At 43.7% G+C, this 17,686-nt stretch overlaps 1 protein-coding gene across 2 annotated transcripts in view; it reads left to right on the top strand.

Annotated features, from left to right (window-relative positions):
- Window positions 1-17,686, top strand: part of LOC118985255 (aldehyde oxidase 2) — an 80,144-nt gene that overhangs the window by 34,379 nt on the left and 28,079 nt on the right. For both annotated transcript variants that reach the window (XM_037043661.1, XM_037043662.1), the window contains 10 exons: window positions 761-930; window positions 1,527-1,641; window positions 3,135-3,257; window positions 5,804-5,900; window positions 6,358-6,482; window positions 7,175-7,308; window positions 9,495-9,582; window positions 11,943-12,029; window positions 12,210-12,401; window positions 15,559-15,786. In XM_037043661.1, the coding sequence (XP_036899556.1) occupies window positions 761-930; window positions 1,527-1,641; window positions 3,135-3,257; window positions 5,804-5,900; window positions 6,358-6,482; window positions 7,175-7,308; window positions 9,495-9,582; window positions 11,943-12,029; window positions 12,210-12,401; window positions 15,559-15,786 (1,359 nt within the window). The remainder of the gene's footprint in view (window positions 1-760; window positions 931-1,526; window positions 1,642-3,134; window positions 3,258-5,803; window positions 5,901-6,357; window positions 6,483-7,174; window positions 7,309-9,494; window positions 9,583-11,942; window positions 12,030-12,209; window positions 12,402-15,558; window positions 15,787-17,686) is intronic.

The following is a 17,686-nucleotide window of genomic DNA, read 5'->3' as shown; positions in this document are numbered from 1 at the left end:
CCTCTTGTCAGCAAAACAAGAGCCCTGTATGGAACTGAAACTGAAACCACCGGGCCTTGAAGGACAACTTAGAAAGTATCTATTATTCTCTACCAGAACACCACTCCTCCCCGACCCCCACCTCCACGCACTACACACAGATCTTCCTGGAGAAGAGTTCCAGAGTAAACATTTTCTGCGTTGCTTTATACTCCCAGCGATGTTATTATGACCCTCACGGGGGCAGCCAAGACAGCTTAGTCTGGATCCGGTGGACTCCATTGCCATTTGCCACCACTTCCCCCACCAGGGGTCCTGCTCAAGTCAATAAGCAGGCTTTTGGCATAGACTTTGGTCCCTTGCCCTCAGGAATTACATTGCTTTAGCCTTCACCATCATGGCCACTTTATATGTAAACAGGTTGATTCCTGGAAAGGTCATAAAGCAGGACAGGGAGGCCCTCTAAATTCCAGAACAAAGGGGTGGAGGGGTATTGCTTAGAAAAAGAAGATACCAAAAGGAGAAACTGTGGTGCCCCCTCATCTATTTCACAATTTTGCCGAAAAGCTGGCCCTGTGTGAGGTATTGCTACATAACTGAAATGACCATTTCCCAGCGTAGTTACATCACTAAATTGTCACGCTCTTTATCTGACCCACGGCCGAGTTTGTTGCCCAAGGGTGGCTGTGTTTTCTCAATCCTGAATCAGGAGTGTTGGTTACTGTCCAGGCCACTTCAGAACATTCAGCTTTTCTAGGGCAACTCTTGTCTTCCTCTGTAGAGGGTGGGTTCCTGCCAGCCCGTCCAGGACCCAGTGGGACGCCCCATCATGCACCTCTCGGGTCTTAAACACGCCACAGGGGAAGCCATGTTCTGCGATGACATCCCCAGGCTGGATAAAGAACTTTCCATGGCTTTAGTGACCAGTGCCAGAGCCCATGCAAAAATCATGTAAGTAAATGCAAAGCTTTCAAAGAGCCTTTTGAAAGCACACCTGGAGGAATGTGCCCATCCATCTGCAATGTGCTAGACCTGAAGGACCTAAAATGGAGAGAGTAAAGAAAAGTAAAGAAAAGGTCATCAGCCCCAGGAGGAGGAAGAGACAGTGTCTGGAAATGGCTACCATGGAAAAGAGAGCAAAAACTACTGTTATGCGCCTCTTGCTTCCATGCTAACCTCACAGCACCTCCCCTCCCCGCAGAATCCTCAGGCTCCGAGGAACAACTCTTAAGTAGAGTTGATATTCAGCTGCTGATAAAATACTGAAGTACTTCATTACCAAATGGTAAAAGGCCACATCCTAAGCTTCCTAAGGACGCCCCTTTGCAATAAACACACTGGACCCTTCAACAGCTCCTCTCCCGGCAGCTGAAGCGCCACCCCCAGCCCAGCAGGGTCCTCCTGGACCAGAGCAAGTCAGCTCTGATCAGAACCTAAGCTGGACCAGTTGTTACATATTTTGATTGTTAGCCATGCTCTACCCTCCTCAAGGTTTGGGCCCTCAACACTTGCTGATGTCTACCTCTTCGATATTTCTCTTTTTCCAGATCAGTTGATTTTTCCAAGGCCCTTGAACTACCCGGGGTAGTTGATGTGATAACAGCCAAAGACATTCCAGGCACCGGTGGTGCCACAGACAGCAAATTTTTGGCCGTAGATGAGGTACGGAATATGCCTTTCTGGATGACTTGTGCAGATAACCACCAAGGTACCACCTCCAGGCAGCTTCTCCAGGCCTCCCAGCCCTCTCTGCTACTGGGAATAGGGGGCAGGGGTAGAAGCGCCCGTTCTTCCAGCTTCTTTCTACTCCTCATGTCTTCATCCAGACAGACCTACTCTTCTGGAGTCAGGAAGTAACATAACAAAAGGAAAAGTTATTTCAGAAAAACAGCAACTCTTAGTTTCCCACTGTGTGCTCTTGAGTCAATTTACTTTCATCTGAAAAATGCAGGAGCGAACCTGTATTGGAGTAGAATAGAAAGATCTAGAAAGGAGAGTACAAAAAGCACAGCCGCTCCCTCTTATTCACACTGAACTCCCTCCCTTTCTGGACCAACCAATTCCTTCACCTTCCACCTACCTCGCACACTCCATGTTTGATAGAGCTGCTCTTGCCATCTCTGACCTTTGACCAAGGCTAGTCATTCTCTGAGCACCGGTTTCTCAAGCCAGACTACCGTGGTGGGTGTTACAGCCCCACCCCTCACTAGCTGTGTGTCCTCAGGTGTCATCACCTGTGAATAATCACAGCATCCACCTCATTGTGTTGATTTTAATGATACATGCGAAGTGTTTGCAACGGTGCATGGCTTGTGAAGGCTCTCGGTGGTAGCTATCGTGGCCACATCTCAGTGAGCCCACTCAGACTGTTTCTCCCCAGCCAGGGAACGAATCCCTGTTCTTTTAGTTGAACTCCAGGCAGTGGTTTAGGAACTGCATTATCTGCTCGGGCCGACATGGCAAAATACCACAGACTGAGTGGCTAAAAAAAGAGAGATTTTTTTTTCCTCACAGTTCTGGAGGCTGAACGTCCAAGATCAAGGTGGTGGCAGGTTTGTTTCTCCCGAGGCCCCTCTGCCTGGCTTGCAGATACCCATCCCTCCCTGGGTCCTCACATGGCCTTTCCTCTGTGTCCGAGCCTCCCTGGTGTCCCTTCCTCTTCTTATAAGGATATCCGTCAAATTGGATGAGGGCTTCACCCTTATGACCCCCTTTAACCTTTATGACCTCTTTAAAGGCCCTGTCTCCAGTGCAGTCACATTGAGGGATTAGGACTTCAACACATGAATGGGGGTAGGAGAGCCAGGTCCTACAAAATATACTCCCCCTATCTTTAATCTCTGAAATGACACCATGAACGCAATACAGTGAACCTAACTAGATAGGACAGAGCAGATTCCATAGCCAATCTCACACCCACTCTGGGGCTTACAGTCATTGAGTAAAAGGGCCAGTGGAAACATCTGTATAATTGAAATTATTTTTAATTTAAAAAGTATTTTAATGTTTTAGCCAAGCACATGCAGTTGAATGTGACTTCAGTGTGGTTATTATTACTCATCAGTGACAACTAAGACACCAGCCACTGGTACAGTTGAGCTAAGCCTACTCCTACCAAGAATTTTCTCCCTGCTTCATGCATGTCTTTTCCATAGGTACTGTGCGTGGGCCAGATCATCTGTGCTGTGGTTGCGGAGACACATGTGCAGGCGAAGCGTGCAATTGAAAAGGTAAAGATCACCTACGAAGATCTGGAGCCCATAATCGTCACCGTGGAGGTAAGTTGGCTGGTCTCTCCCATAAGGTTGTGGAATTAAAAATACCTTTATAAATACCTTAATGCAAGACTAATTCAGGGCTCTAATTTTTTTGTCACTGGCTTGCTCTGAAAAGATCAGCTCTCTCTCTGAAAGATACTACTTGTACAAATTGCAATTAGCCTTGGCTCCAAGAAACAGGAAAAAATACTAACCCAAATTTCTTTCTCTGTTATATTCAAAAAGTCTAAAAGTGGTCACTCCAGACGGTATTCTATGTGTTGGTGATCTGGGCTCCTTCTATCTAGTTATTCCTCACGCATGGTTTCCATCCAATCTTTGTCCCATAATGGCTGCTGAAGCTCTGGCCATTACATCCACATTCCAGATAGCAAAGACAATGAGGTCATGATGAAAGGCATATACCTGTCTTTAAGGACAGTCCCAGAAGTTGCAGATGTCTTCCTATACATCTCATTGGTTAGAACCTAGTCATATTCCATGCCTAACAGCAAGGAGAGCTGGGAAATATACATTTTATTCCAAGTAATTAGGTGTCTACCAAAAATCAGGGATTTTATTACTTGAGGAAGATGATGAGACTGGACATTGGGAACAATCATGTTTTTAGGGTGGAGCCCAACAGCAGTGGGATTCTTACAATGGAATTCCACAGAAATCCCCATTCTCAATTCTAAAGATGGATGAGGAAATGAGAAAAATATTTAAGTTAGAATTGAAAAATCCAATGTGGATTGGAGTTTGCAGGTTCCAACTCTAAGTTCAGAGCAACTGAGTTAAGAAAAGCTTACTTATTTGTGTAGCTATGACCAAAAACAAATGTTTTCCAAAGGCCCTGGTGAACCATTCAAACATTTTTAAGTGTGCCGGAAAGGTACAACTTGTTTAGTATTCAGACTGTTTCATGATCTTTCTAAACCAAATCACCTCTTATCCAAATTCCCATCTTGCCAACTCTGTCAGAAGCTCAGGCCATTTTTCTGGGCTTACTCTCCTTCCTAGGATCCTAATATGGGTTTTTAAATTTTCAATTCTAATCCCATCTCCTCAAAGGAAAATGATGCACCCAGAGGACATACCCGCCAAATATCCTGGGACTCAGGAGGGTTAGGGATCCAGCACTCCTTCAGAATAGGACTGTCCAGAGTCAGCAAAAAAAAATTATTTTGTATACCAAAATAGGTAACAAAATAGCCATATATACCAATACTTATTCACTCATCCATTCATTCATTTATGTGATTATGCATATATGTGAGGCAGTGTAAGGTAGTGGTTAAAAGCACAGGTTCTGGAAGCAAACTGCCAGGTTTGAATTCTGATTGCACCAATTACTAATTGTATGACCTTAGGCAAGTTACTTGACTTCCCTGTGCCATGATTTCTTCATCTGTAAAATGGGGTTGATGATAATAGTACCTACCTCATCAGGTTGTCCTAAGACCAAATGAGTTTATACATGTAGAATAGTGCCTGGCACATAATTAGTGCTTACTAAATATAGCATATATTATTTATAAAATTATATTATATTATGACACATTACAGTATGGCGATAAACATGCTTCCACATGTACTTGTGTGACTTATTGAGATCTTGCTATAGCAGAAAATGAAAAAGTTGACCACATTTTTCATTTTCTGCAGCTTTGACCCATCAAGTGTTCATCACTAGACAGGGTGATTGTGAAAACTAAACCTGGCCTGACTCCATCACTTGTTTGCCCCATCACTTGGAGGAAATTACTAGGTGTAATTTCTCTACACCTAGTTTCATCATCTGGAAAATGGAGATCATAGTAGAATTTACATTAGAATGCATGTAAATACACTGTGTGTGTTGTGCAGTGCTTGACACAAAGCTCTGGACCATCACAGTGCCTCCAGATCCCAATTCCGAATATTTTTCTAACCCTTGTTGGTTTCCTCTGCGATCTAGAAGACATTCCCTCCAACATCCATCTCTGTGGCGAGCCTACTACTCTAGTTCTTCCTGGCTTGTGTGGCTCCATTGGTGTATCCTAATATATGACAACCTGGGGGAGTTGGCTGGTTTTGATTAAGGATAAAACTGCCAGCCCTGGCTGGTGTGGCTCAGTGGATTGAGCATCAGCCTGTGAACCAAAAGGGCATGTGCCCGGGTTCTGGACCAGATGCCCGGTTGGGGGCATGTACAAGCAAACCCATTGATGTTTCTCTCACACATCAATATTTCTCTCCCTCTCTTTTTGCCTCCCTCCCCCCTCTCTAAAAATAAATAAATAAAATCTCTTTTAAAAACTGCCAGTAGGCCCAGGTTGGTGTGGCTAAGTGAATTAAGTGCCAGCCTGCGAATCAGAGGGTTGCCACTTTGATTCCCAGTCAGGGCACGGGCCTGGGTTGCTGGCCAGGTCCCCAGTGAGGGGTGCATGGGAGGCAGCCACACGTTGATGTTTCTCTCCCTCTCCTCCCCTCTGTCTAAATAAATAAAATATTTTTTTAAAAAACTGCCAGTGGAAGAAAAGAATACAAAGAATTTGGCTTTTGTGTTTTGTCCTGTCCCTTAGGATGCCATAAAACACAACTCATTCCTATGCCCTGAAAAAAAACTTGAACAAGGAAATATTGAAGAGGCATTTGGAAAAGTTGATCAAATTATTGAAGGTAAGAGACTCAAGATATTTGATAGGACTTTTGCAGGATTCTATTCTGAAGCAGACATTGGGAGCACGTGATTTCCTCTCAGAAAGACCATCTTCTAAAGTCTTGGCAATTTCTAAATTGTGTGTGTGTGTGTGTATGTGTGTGTGTATGTGTGTGTAGCTTTTGAGAGTGGGAGGAAGGGAGCAACCAAATAAATAGAAGAAAAACTCCTAAGATATTGATGAGTCAAGGGCAGAGTGAGGAACAGAACCAGACACTCTCACCTTGCTGCCCACCCTGTGGTCTCTGAAACGGATTGCCGTTAGGTGCCACAGGACAAATGCCTGACCCACCAGTTCCTCAGTCAGGACAAATCCATGCTGGCCAGTTGATATCTTGCTTACTTTTGAATTCCCTAATGTGGCCATTTCCAACCAGCACACACCTTCAGGAATGTCCCTGTGCCTGTCCTTCACAGGAGAGGTCCACCTTGGAGGACAGGAGCATTTTTACATGGAAACACAAAGAGTGCTCGTTATTCCAAAGGGAGGGGACCAAGAACTGGACATTTATGTGTCAACGCAGGACCCAGCCCACGTGCAGGTGAGGCCCAGGACCGCCCCCACCTCTGTAACTTTCCAGCTCTGTCATGGCCTTCAGTCCTCACAGCCTCATAGTTGGCTGACATTTTACTTAGAAGACAAGCAGCGGACATCAGCAGAGAACTTAACACCCCCGAGCTCTTTTATTTTTTCTGGTCTTGTGAAGTAGTAAATAACAGGACAGCCAGAGTCACATTAGATTAAAAGAGTGCGTTCATTTGCAATATGCTTAAATGGATTCTGATTGGACGAAAGCATGAAGCTATATTTGTACTTGATTTTCTCTAAAATAATGATTACAGTTAACCTTTAGAGTCAACCCCTCACTTTATAGCACATTTTTATGTCCCCAGTCACAAGAGCACTAGTTTTAGCTGCGAGCACTTCTTCGGTAGGTTGGTGTGAGTTTGCTGTTTTTCACCTTTTTGGGACAATAGGTCTGGACAATAGGTCCCGGACTCGGTTTCCCTTCTGGAAAATGCCATTTTTTTCTGCTGGAAAGGCTGTTTTGTGACAATGACCTATGTTTATGAACTCAATGGGGCCCCACAAGACACATTCAGACTATGCCCACCTTTTTTTGTACTAGCAGTAGATGTGGATGAATTTTGCTGCGATGTTGTATTTCAGCAAACCAAAGTCTTCATTGCCATTTCATTGTTGTAAAATTTTCCCCATATCTAACTTTTATAGAAAACAGTGTCTTCTGCTATAAACATCCCAATCAACAGGATCAACTGTCATGTGAAACAAGTGGGTGGAGGTTTTGGCGGGAAAATAAAAAAACCAGCTACACTTGGCACTATTGCAGCTGTGGGCGCTATTAAGTAAGTGCACTCGGGATTACAGAGGGTGTAAAATGTCAGAGCTGAGGGCGAATCAGTGGCCTGAGAGTTGCTTGGGCTGCTGCCATGACCACCTGTCACTGGGCACCTTAGATTCCTGTCTCTTTTCTTTTTTTAAGATTTTATTTATTTATTTTTAGAGAGGGGGGAAAGAAGAAAAAAAGAGAGGGAGAGAAACATCAATGTGCGGTTGCCTCTCACACATCCACAACTGGGCATCTGGCCCACAACTCAGGAATGTGCCCAGCCATTTTTCAGTTCCGGAGGCCAGCACTCAATCCACTGAGCCACACCAGCCAGGGCTCTTTTTCTTTTTAATTGTAAATATAATACCCACCCTCCTAGAGTTATCAGAAAAGTCCTTTGTAGATAGGACTTTGAATATGCTAACTTCCTATAAAAAGGAAAAGTGGTGTCATTCGTTGAATACCTGCAGGGCTGGGCCTGCCCTGTCTCTGAGAATGGAGTGCCTCGTGGGACCAGTGGGACTAGAGAAGTGGGAGCATTGTCCCCCACTTCTCCTTCCTACTCTCAGCTGTAGACCCGGAGGGGTGAGGACAGAAAGGGTCCCACCACCCGCCTGCCTGCACACACCTGGTAAGGGCTGGCTTTCCAATGCGTGCTCACTGACCTATGATATCAAAGAGCTCCCGGGCTGACCCCAATGAAGGCTTGCTCCTTCACTGTTTATGCTGTGCATGGTGCTGGCTTTCCATTCATTGTTCGTTTTCTTTTTTCTTTCTTTCTTTTTTTAATTTTTTTTATTTATTTACTTATTTTTTGGTACTTTGTCAGAACCCCAATCAGCCTGTAAACGTCAAACATCCTGGTTCCTTTCGCAACTTCTGTATAGTTCAGAGCTAGGTCCTAAGACACTCAGATAGATGTCTCCTTCCTCAATGAGAGGTAGAAAAAGGCAGGATCTGAATCTCATCTCCAGTTGTTTTTATAATGAACCTCTGTCTATTCACACCCACCAGGGACCCAGCAAGGGATAATCAGTTCATTTTATTCCCACCAGGCTTGTGCCTTTAAGACTTCTCAAGCATGACTGCCCATTAGAATCATCTCTGAAGTGTTTAAATCCAACTCCTAGGATGCCCCATTCTGACCCAGTCATCACTGTATTTTACAACTTCCTAGTAGTTCTATTCTTCAGCCAAGTGCAGAAAATAGTGTCTTAGGCCACAACTCTGCCTTAGCACACATTTGCCTTGTGTTAAGTGATCTCCAGAGCAGCATCCCAAAATTGCTGATGATAACAATCTTCTTGGCTCATAGAAATTCCTGACTCTTCATCCAGACCCACTTTATCAAAGTCACCTTGGAATGAACCCAGAAACTGAACATTTAACTGATGCTCCAGGTGGTCCTCACCATTAAAGAAGACCAGGGAACTTTACACTAGAATCATGGTTTTCAACGTGTGCCTGAAGACTCCTGCATTAAAACTGCTGAGGAAAATGCAGATTGTAGGGCCCCTCCCCAGCCTATGCAATCAGAGTCCTAGTGGTCAGGCTCAGGAATCTGCATTTTCACCAGCACTCCAGAGGATTCTTCTGCACGCCAAAGTTTGGGCATCTCTGCCCCTGAGACACAGAGAGGTTGAAGCTCCTAGCTACCCAGGGGCCCAACTTGGCCAACAGCATACTAGTCATGGGTGAGAAGGAAAATCCAAATTCAGACATCCTAGGACAAGTGTTGGCCTATTTTGCAGTTGTGTTATTAAGTTTGCATTTATCTGTTCACATTCTTTGACCTTTGTTAGTGGTGGGGATATGCAGAAATGGCTGGATATGGTTGATTGTCAAGTTTAAAGCCATAACAACAAAAGTTAACTGACATGTGACATTAATCAATTTAGCTAGATCTGAATTCTAGACCACAGAGGCAATAGTAATGTTGTCATACACTAATTCAGACCAGTGCCTAACACAGTGTATGCATTCAATTAATATATACAGAACGGTTGGATGGCTAAGGAGTGGTTGGACAGAGTGGGTGGGAGGGCAGATCAGGGGTGCATTGGTTGAAAGGCAGGTAAATGGGTGGGTGAGTAGATAGTTTAATGAGGGGATGGATAAAGAGGTGGGTGGGTACTAGGGAGTAGGTGGGTGGGTAGGTGGGTTGGCAGGAAGGAGGATCTGACTAAGATGTGTTTTCATCAGAACTGGTCACCCCATTCGTCTTGTTCTTGATCGTGAAGATGACATGTTAATAACTGGGGGCAGACACCCACTATTTGGAAAATATAAAGTGAGTATTGAAATTATTAAAATACCTCATTTTATTTAAATAGCTTTATTCTTTTCTATTATTTTGATTTTGCTGAATTCTAAAAAAAGTAATTTAGCATCTAAAACATCCATTGAAGATGTGTGTTTAAATACTCACCAATTTAATGAGGAACTTTTAATAAATCTAGTATAGAATTGTGAGGCTAAATAATCAAAATACTTGGTAAAAAACCACTGTTGAAGGAATAAGGGTTTACCCTAGTGTTTCCTCAATGACAAGAAAAAAAACTAAAAGAAGCTACAAACTTGTTATACCAAAACTTCACTTAACAAGTATTTCCACTAAGTGGTTATGAACATGTCACAAAAACTTTTTGCAAATAGAAAAAAGAATCCACTAACAAGTGAAATAATTTTAAATTGTTTCAAAACATATTTATTGCATTTTAATGCAACCGTAGCATAAACACTATTAAAAATACTGTTCACATCTGGTTGACAACAATACTACTTTTCAAGTTTGTGACTGAGTTTTTAGAACAGTTCTAATGTAACATTTCCCTATCAAACATGCTTTATTTGGGAATGGCTTATAGCATACAGGTTACTAAGCTTGGCACTGCCTTAGATTATTGAACTGTTATATTCACTGTATTACTAAAACCAGGCTTTTCGCGCCACAGCACAATTTTATCTCTTCCATTGGCATTGGTAATTTTTATAATTAGAGAGGAATAAACCATAGCTGACAATTAAACTTCATATTCACCTTCAAGTGCACAGAAATTAATACAGATATTATTATCTTCTGAGGCACATTCTGGGATGGGGCAGTTGGGGTAGTACAGTGGTTGCGGAGTTCTTTGGTTTTGGCCTAGATTATAAATCAGGATACATTTATATTACAGTTATGAGACTGTTTTAGCACTAGTCCTTATTAAGAAGATTCCAGACTATAAGTATTTTGGTGATTATAGTAATATAAAACATAATTAAAAAGAGGGAAATAATCAGATTTTCTTTAAAATCCAAATTTTATTTTATTTTCAAAGAAATATAATCTGGATTGAGCACAGCCTGTGAATCAGATGATCGCGGTTCGACTCCCCATCAGGGCACATGCCTGGGTTGCAGGCCAGTTCCCAGCAGGGGTCAGTTCCCAGCAGGGGATGCATGAGAAGCAACCATACATTGATGTTGCTCTTCCGCTCTCCTTCCCTTCCCCTATAAAGATAAATAGATGAAATATTTTTTTAAAAAGTTATGCAAAACAAAAGAAATATAATCTTACTTCCAATATAATAATAGGTATGTGTGTATACATGTATGTATGTGTCCTCATTCAAACTTAGCTAGCAATGTTTTGCTTGTTTTTCTTGGAACTACTTGTAAATTAGTATAATAGATATTGATGTGTGATAAACTCTTCCAAAATTTTTTAAAAGTTCATATTAAACAGCTTAAGAATTCTCTCTGCTATCTTTGCTTAGTGTGCTTTCTTCATGGAAAGTTAAACTTCAGCCTACCCTTTGTCCAAATTACCATGAATTCTGAATTTGTGGATTTTTCCACATGTTCTAACTGCTCTGGTGTATCATCTGACATTTTTCTTGGAGTAGAGTAGATGACAATAGCCACATGGTTGTATGGTTTCATCAGTTGTATTCATCCCTGTTTTCAGAAAAACAAAGGGGCCAGAGCCAATCCTTCTCTGGTAGAACTACAACAGGGAGTGGGAATTTTTCTTTTTGACCTGGGCTGTACAGACAAACTGGTCTACGTGGTGAGAGGCAGGTGACTTCTGAAAAAATGCAAGACACCTTCTTTGAGTCCCAACAAGAACAGAAAAGCACTAACCCACATTGGTTCCGTCCACACCCAGTTACAAAGCACCTCGCAGCTCAATACAATGGGAGCCACTGCTCCACGGCTCATTTCTGACCTCGACTTCCAAAGTTTCCTGAAACAAGATACACTGTGCTTCATTCCTATGCACACTGGAATTCCAGAGACTGTCCTATAACGGGGAAAACCACAGTCTAAATTAGAAGGAATACCAGTAAACAACGAAGGAGAATCTTCTAAGAATAAGGAAGAAGGTAGTAATTATATGTCTGGAGATAAGAAAGGACTTTAGAATTTCATGCTGACTGTGTAGCCAGAAAATTGCACGCTGAAAGGAAAGGGCTCACAGAATTCAGGTCAGAGGAGGTCTTTGTCGGCTAGATACTAAAAAGCAAGGGAATAACCAGGTGTGGGACACCACCAAGCAAACGGGAGCAGTGTCTGTCTTCAGTCCTGCCCAATAGTGGAAGGGGGATGTGGTTCCAACCTGGCATGTAAATTTCAAACATAAAAATGTCCATCATTTGATGACAGGTGGGATTCATGAAAGACGGGCGAATCGAAGCCATGGACATTGAGTGCTTCATTAACGGAGGATGCACAACGGAAGACTCAGAGGAGGTACGTGCATCAGAAACCAGAGTCCTCGGTCGTCGATAGAATGCAGAATTTCTAGACGAGTCTTTCCTGAGTGTATTTCCTCAAGTACTCACCGAGTTCCACAGCAGCTCAACTCTGTGTACTTTTACAGAAAAAGAAAAACTGTTGTCCAATATATGTGAATATCTTCTATTCCTTTAGGTAGCAGAATTTCTTTTACTAAAGCTGGAAAATGCATATAAAATCCAAAACCTTAGGTTCCGGGGCCGTGCGTGTATGACCAATTTGCCATCGAATACATCCTTTCGCGGATTTGGCTTCCCACAAGGAATCCTAGTAATAGAATCTTGCATCACAGCTGTGGCAGCCAAATGTGGTCTTCTGCCAGAAAAGGTAAGGTTGTAATTAAGGTCACAACCAAGATTGCTGAAGAATCAGATGATGTGTGAAACCAGCTACCCAGGGAAATAATATAGAACAGCGATTTTCAACCTGTGTGCCGCTACTTTTTAAAATATGCAATACCTGACTATTTAGTCAGGGGCACTGACTTCTTTTCCCTTAGATTGTCAAAGAAAAAATAACACCATCCTGCACCCTGAGTGCATTCCAAAGTGAAAAGCATGTGCAAATGACCTAAAGACCTAACGCCTCCTGATTCAGAATTCACGCAGGGCAACAGAAGATTGGATAAAATGAGCCACAGCAGGGTGCAGTTGCCTTGTAAGAGAATGGCCCTCGGCACAGGGGAATCATATCTGGCCGAAAAGAAAATGTGCAAAATTTCTTGCTTTTTCTTTTCCAGTGATCAGACAACTAAAGCCCCTAACAGACAGCTAATTTCGTTGGAGGTGGGCTAGAACAGCCACAGTCCCAGGGTCTGCAGCAATTGCCTGCTATTACTAAGCACCAGAACAGGGACTGTGGAGGGCCAGCTAAGGCATCTGCTCAGGGTGGGGAAACGGACACCCTGCTTGGGCCCTGCTCTGTAAGGGAGCCTGTATTTATTTATTTCAACAATAAATGAAAAAGACTGAAAAAATGATAACAGCCAATACAGTAATTATCTGATGTAAATGATTCAAAATTATACCTATTTTTTTGACAGATCGGCAAAAAGTCTAATATATTTTTGGTGTGCCGCGGAATTTTGGTAATTAGTTTATGTGTGCCATGAGATGAAAAAGGTTGCAAATCGCTGCCCCAGAAAAACCACTCAGTTTAGCACTGGATCAAAATTCAGGATATATTCAGGGCTACCTAAAAGAATTCACCTCCCTCTCCTTATCTTCCACCCTTCTTGTGCAAAGATTTCTCTTTCTTCCTTTTAAAAATCTGTACAAGGATAATTACTCTTTTAAAAATTCCAATCCCATTGAAGTAATTAAAATAAAAAGTGAATCTCTCCTTTTATCCCCTCGTCCCTATTGGTTAAGGGTAACCATAGTTCACGGTTCCATGTTTATTGTTCTAGTCATTTCTCTGTGGGTATCCACCCATCTGTATTCATACACACATAAACATTGCCGCATATTTATATGTGCACATATACAGTTGTTTACCAAAATGGGACCATGATAAGGGCATTATTCTGCACTCCACCTTTTCTACTTGACAGTAGGCCATGGCCATCTTCCTGTGGCAATAGAATGATCTACTTCCTTCTTTTTCATGACTGAATAGTGCTATGTAATATGCATGTAGCTTAATTTGTTTAGCCATTCCACTACCGGTGCACATTCAGGTTGTTACCCATCTCTGGCTGTTAAAATGATGTGGCCCTCTTTGTATAATGTAAATTTACAGAAGTAAAACCGCTAGTGTACTTGAAAACTTTGGAGAGATACTAACAAAAAGATGCCCTCCAAAAACATTATTTTGTACCATATGCTAGCAGATGCTCAGAATATGCAATATGCTGGGTGAGGGAGGGGCAGCCACTGGCAGGTGAGGTCATTGTTAATCATACTTTCTGCTCCTCCTGAATTCCCCTGAGACCCCAGCCTACTTTTTGCATCTCAATCCCATTTCTTTCATGTAGACCCTCACTCTAGCAAGGACTCTCTGTGTATTGTCCTTTGACCCTCTTGTCCCTAAATTCAACAGGGAGGACCGCCAGGTTTGGGATCTGCGACTCTCAGTGTGCTTCCTCCACACGAGGGAGCACCTAAACACAGCAAAAGTTATCCTAAGAGAAGTCACTTCAGCTGTTCTGTTGGTACAAAGGAGGAAGACATCTCCTTGGCTTGGCAGGAGGGCAGTTAGAACTTTCTGGAGCAGAGGGCACTTGAGACAGGCCTTGGAGGAACGAGAGGCACAGATATTGAGAGGGTAATCAAGGCCAGCGGAACAGCTTGAACAAGGAGAGGCACATTCTTTGTGGCTCAGATTTCTTATCCATAAAGTGAGGCTAACATGACTGGGTTCACAGAGTTCCTGCAAGAATCGAATGAGTTAGCATCTGTTAAAATACTTGTTTCTATAAACTAGATAGTGGCATTGCAGTGTTGCTACTGATGACAGTAATTATTTCATTTGTTATTAGAGTAAGATGAGGATAATGAAAAACTCCTGAGGTAATTCGGTGGGCTCCCTTTCTTTGTCAGCTGCTGCACACTTCCAGGACATGAGACTCACCCATATTCACACACATTTTCAAAAAGTTTGACTTGTTGACATATGAAATGCCCAAACCTGTAGAGACATTTTGTAAGAGTTTATCTGAACCAAACTGATGACATATGCCAGGAAGCAAGAGCTCCAATACTCTGGAGAGTAACAGTTTGGCAGCTTCTTTTATGCATTTGGGATTAGGGAGGGAATGTAAGGAAGATTACATGGAGCAGGGAGAAAGCAAGGCAGGAATTGGATTGCAAAATAATTATCAAGATTATGTACTCTCTAGAGGGTGGTTACAGCTTATTTCAAAGGTGTATCAGCCTAGATGCACAGAAACAGTGCACAGGGCTTGCTTAAGGCAAAGGTAAACTTTTTACTAAAAAGTTATACTACCCACCCTGACCTGCCCAGTTAGGAATTTATGATCAGATCACCCTGGGAGGTTCCTCTCCATAGAATCCCTTTTTTCATCCACAGACCACACATCTCAAAGGCAATTAGAAGGCTCAGAGAAGGTCTGCCACGTGTCAGTAACCGCAGTGCTGTTCCTCTCTAGCAGAACAAATCATCAGTTATGATAATAAGCCCTTGCTTTTATGTACTATTTACCAACTCTGCTCCACCTCTGAACCTTGTAGGAAAGAGAAAATCTGCCTTCCTGGGCTCCTTCATCACCCTGACCTCCACGGACTGGTCCCTATCATAACCTCCACTTTCAGGAGGGAGAGGCCCTGACTGGCACTTTGAAGAAGAGATGAGAAATAACCTCCATTGTTTTTGTAAAGGCAAATGCTGTTCAAAGAAAAAGAAGAAAGGCCCTGTCTTTTCCCCACCAAAGTTTGTGCTTTGAGAGAGAGGCCTTTCAAGTCTCTCTTTTGCAGTCAGCTTCTCTCTTGCCATAACTATTGACTCAGTTTTCCACCCATTTCAGGTTAGGGAGAAAAACATGTACAAAACTGTTGATAAAGCCATCTACAAACAAGAATTCAACCCCGAGGCCCTGATAAGATGCTGGAATGAATGTCTGGACAAGTCATCCTTTCACAGCCGAAGAATGCAAGTGGAAGAGTTCAATAAGAAGAATTATTGGAAGAAGAAAGGCATTGCTGTTGTCCCCATGAAGTTTTCAGTCGGCTTTACTGCAACAAGCTACCACCAGGTAAGTCCTGTGCGTGGTAAATAACCCTCATGTCAGACACACTCCTGGCCCAATCAGCTCGTGTTGACAGGGCGCCGAGCCCCTCCCCCCAGCCGGAGGGAGAAATGTGCAGGACTTGGAGCAGCAGCCATCCACAAGCACTTTCATCACAGTGCAGCAGAAAGTGCCTCAATGGCAGAGAGCGGCATGAGCGAGCCGTGTAACTGCCAGGATGGAGCATTGGCCACTCCATTGACTGCCTTATTCAAAAAGGGAACAGGAGCCCACAAGGCCTGTGGTGCTGTGCTTTTGGAGCTCGGAGGTCTCAAAGCTTAGCAGGAATGGGCTGCTCTCTGTCTGTGCTCCAGAGCCCATAACACTCCTCGGCACACCCTGAGTCTTTAGGCAGAGGAGGCATTCCATGCTGCCCTCACCAGCTGTTTGTTCCAAGCCTCCTCTCCCAGGAACCTGTGTCAGTTCTGATGGGGAAATGAGGGTGGGAGGCCCCCCAAATCCTCCCAGGTAGACTTGAGAAAGGAAGAGGCAAGTCACTCAGAGGCCTGCTCTAGAAGGGAGGAGGAAGGACGGCACCTAGACCAGTACACTCAGTGGCACAGGACCGGCACAGAGTCTTCCCGGAAATCCCAGTGTGTCATCCACAGGAAGCTATTTAGAAAACTGGGAAAGCTTGTTGCCTCCCCTGATTGTCCACCAAAACCAGAAAAATCTTACATGCATTAGATCTGAATATAAATCTAACAATGCATTAGATCTCCCTTGTGGGTCTACCATTGAAAACATTCTTCCACTCATAGCCAGTTATTGACAGCCAGTGCACACTCACACACACCGCAAAACCTGCCCCATGGAAGGAAATCTTCCTTAGGTAATGAAGCAGTTCCCCCAAATCCCTCATCAACTGGAGTCAGGCAGACCCGAGAAATCCCTGGCCCTGACACTTACTGGCTGTGTTATATCAAACAAGTTATTTAACCTGTCTGAGCCTCAGCGTTCTCAGTTACAACCTGAGAATAATAATCCTCTTTCAGGACTGATGAGAATTCGATGAGATAATGACTGTACAGCACTTGGCAGGGTTCCCAGAACACCGTGTCCTGTCGTTATCCAGGGCAGCCCATCCCCAGGCCCTGGAGGTCCGACACACCTCTCAGGGCCCTGGCTCTTCTGGCAGTAGGAGGAGACTCCCTGACTCCTGGGTCACACTCCTGTTCAGGTCCAATGTGCCATTGTGTAAAGAGGTGCAAGAAGGTTAACTGTCCCATCTATAAGCCTGGGCCACATCAACACCTGGGGCATACGAGATCCTGGAGAGTCACATGCATAGCTTTTCCTCCGAGGCCAAATGCGTGTCTTCTCTGCACCAATTCTCCAACACCCACTGGTGTCCTATAATTCCATTCCATTCTGACACCAACTACCCAGAGTTAGTGCAGACCCCATGGGGCAAAGGGGCAAGGGCTGAGTTCCACAAGACTTCCTCCCTTCCAAATGCTAGCACAAACGGGGTGCCCAGGCTGGGCAGAAACTACAAATTTGGGGGTTTCTACTACCCAGCCCTCAGGTTTAATAGTTCACTACATCAACTCACAGAACTCAGGAAAGCACTTTATTTATGATTACTGCACATTTATTATGAGTGATACTGCCTCAAAACAGCCAAATGGAAGAGAGGCATGGGAGAGGGGGTGCGAGGCTGTCCTGTCTTCTCCCTCTAGGCCATGTGGCCCATGGGTGTGTTCACCAACCCAGAAGTTCCCAAAACTCTGTTGCTTGGGGGGCTTTAAGGAAATTTCATTACATAAGTACACTTGATCAAATCACTGGCCATGGGAGATTGAAGTCAATCTCTAGTCTTCCACTTCTGCCTGGAAGTCAGGGAGGAGGGCTGAAAGACATGACT

This window comes from Sturnira hondurensis, unplaced genomic scaffold (genome assembly GCF_014824575.4).
Source record: "Sturnira hondurensis isolate 20B ecotype Veracruz unplaced genomic scaffold, ASM1482457v3 Scaffold0004136, whole genome shotgun sequence".
Lineage (NCBI taxonomy): Eukaryota > Metazoa > Chordata > Mammalia > Chiroptera > Phyllostomidae > Sturnira > Sturnira hondurensis.
Note: the sequence above shows the minus strand (reverse complement) of the source record. Positions and strands in the feature narration are given on the sequence as shown.